The 2,467-nt window shown below is 51.0% G+C and overlaps 1 protein-coding gene across 1 annotated transcript in view; it reads right to left on the minus strand.

The window, feature by feature from the left end:
* The window catches only part of SLC27A1 (solute carrier family 27 (fatty acid transporter), member 1), a 31,224-nt gene that overhangs the window by 5,252 nt on the left and 23,505 nt on the right, over window positions 1-2,467 (minus strand). The window contains exon 8 of the mRNA XM_015569580.1: window positions 4-78. Coding sequence (XP_015425066.1) covers window positions 4-78 — 75 coding nt within the window. The remainder of the gene's footprint in view (window positions 1-3; window positions 79-2,467) is intronic.

The following is a 2,467-nucleotide window of genomic DNA, read 5'->3' on the forward strand; positions in this document are numbered from 1 at the left end:
CACCTGGTGCTGCCCCTCTGCTTCACGCACCGGCTGCTTCAACAGGTAACGGCAGATCTCCCCGATGTACTGGACCACCTGGCAGAGAGGGAGCACGCCATGGAGCCTGACACCCCAGGACAACCCCCCCGCCCCCATCCTGGGCACTAGAACAAAACAGCCCTAAGGTTCATGACTGTGGGGAAACAGCCCAGTCCTCCAAAGGGGCCTCAACAGGCCTTCTATGTAAATGATGCATTTGGTTCCCCCTCTTTCCTTCCACCGTCTCTATCCCCATGCTGCTTCCTGGGGACACCTTATGTGCTGCACGCAGGCCACGAAGGTGAGCCTCAGCACTGACACCCCGCAGGGCAACTCGGCCCAGAGCCCATGTGCTCCATTCTGTCCCCCAGAGCCCGGCCGGCTGAACCCAGGCTGCCCGCAGCACCACCCCTGGGGCGCGACCACTGTCAGGCACATAGTCTATGTACGCTGCGCTGCCGCTCAACCACAGCAGACGAGCCCCACCCAGTTGCCCTCCAAGTCACCTGCTCATTGACGTCCTCTGCAGGGAGCACCTGGACAGGAGGGGGAGCTGATCATCAAGCTGGGACCCCCAGCTAGGACACCGCTGAGTCAGGGTAATTTTGTGCAACTAACTAAGCCACACCTGCTTAACCACTTTATTTATTTATTTATTTTTTGTTAATTCTCACCCGAGGATATTTTTTCCATTGAATTGTAGTAAGTGGGAGGGAAGGAGGGAGGGAGGGTAGGAAACAGGGAAGGAGGGGCAGAGGGAAACAGCATTATGAGAGAGACACATGGACTGGTTGCCTTCCCCATGCTCCCTAACCGGGTCGGGGGATGGAACCTGCAACCCAGGTATATGCCCTTGACCAGGAATCAAACCCACAACCCTTCAGTGCTCAGGTCAACGCTCTAACCACTGCGAGCATCACTGGCCAGGGAAGGGCTTAACCATTTTAAAAATATATATATTTTTATTGATTTCAGAGAGGAAGGGAGAGGAAGAGAGAGATAGAAACATCAATGAGAGAGAATCATTGGCTGCCTCCTGCATGCCCCCTACTGGGGATCAAGCCCACAACCAGAGCATGTGCCCTTGACCAGAATCAAACCTGGGACCAGAGGCCGACACTCTATCCACTAAGCCAAACCGGCTAGGGCATGGGCTTAACCATTTTTAAGTGAATAATTCAGTGGCATAAAGTACATTCACACTGTTCAACATCCATCTCACCATCCATCTCCAAAACTTCTCATCTTCCCAAACTAAAACTCTGTCTCCATTAAATATTACCTCTTCATCCCCATCCCCCAATGCTGACACCCACTATTCTACTAACTGTATCTATGAATCTGACTACTCTACAGATTTCACATAAGTGGAATTACACAATATTTGCCCTTTGTGCCTGGCTTATTCACTTAGCACAATGTCCTCAAAGTTCATGCACATTGTAGCGTGTGTTGGAATTTCCTTCCTTTTATGGCTGAATAATATTCTACTGTGTGGATGGACCACATCTGCTTCTCCATTCATCAGTCAATGGACAGTTGGGTTGCTTCCATGTTTCAGCTATTGTGAATGATGCTGCTATGAACACGGGTGTACAGACATCTCTCTGACACTCTGTTTTTAAATCTTTTGTTTTAAAATCAGTCCTCCACAGACACAAACAGCCACATCGTATATTATTCCATTTACAGGAAATTTCCAGAACAGGCAAATCCACAGAAACAGAAAGCAGATAAGTGGTTGCCAGGGGCTGGGGGAGCGGGGGCGGGAGTGACTGCTCACGGGTACAGATTATCCCTTTGGGGTGATAAACATGTTCTGGAACTAGATAGCGGTGTTGGTCGCACAACATTGTGAAGGACGATGAACTGTCCACTTTAAAATGGCTGATTTTATGTTGTGTGGATTTCACCTCCATTTTTAAAAAGGTCATCATCTCTCAGAGGTTTCACTGAAACATCTATGCAGGAAGCATGCTGCTGTCTGGCGGCTTCACATGCTGCAGGAGGGACTGGGGTCTGGGATCTGGGTGGGGGCGGGGAGGCAGTGACAGGTGCTCAGGAATCCCTCAGACTTTCCTGTCCACATTTATATGCATTTGCAACTCTCAGTAAGTAAGATAAAAACCCAGGCTGCCTGCATTTCAAGATTCAGATTAGCAACGTCCCCCAAGACCTCAGCCCAAGCAGAACGTAAATTCTCAAAAGCAGAGAGTACAGTCATTGCCCCACGGGGTCCCCAGGATGCCCTGCCGAGAGCCCCTGCCCAGCTCTGTGACCTGGGATGGTGGCTGAACACCTGTCCACTGTGGGATAGCACCTGCCAACTTGCAGCCCCATTCTCTCCCCCTCCTCGCTCCCCCTCCTTCTTCTTGGAGAAAGGGGCCAGTATCTGTATTTCCACCCCATCACAGTGGTGAAACCCTCCTCCTGGGGGGGTGGGGGG

Source organism: Myotis davidii, unplaced genomic scaffold (assembly GCF_000327345.1).
Source record: "Myotis davidii unplaced genomic scaffold, ASM32734v1 scaffold306, whole genome shotgun sequence".
Taxonomy (NCBI): domain Eukaryota; kingdom Metazoa; phylum Chordata; class Mammalia; order Chiroptera; family Vespertilionidae; genus Myotis; species Myotis davidii.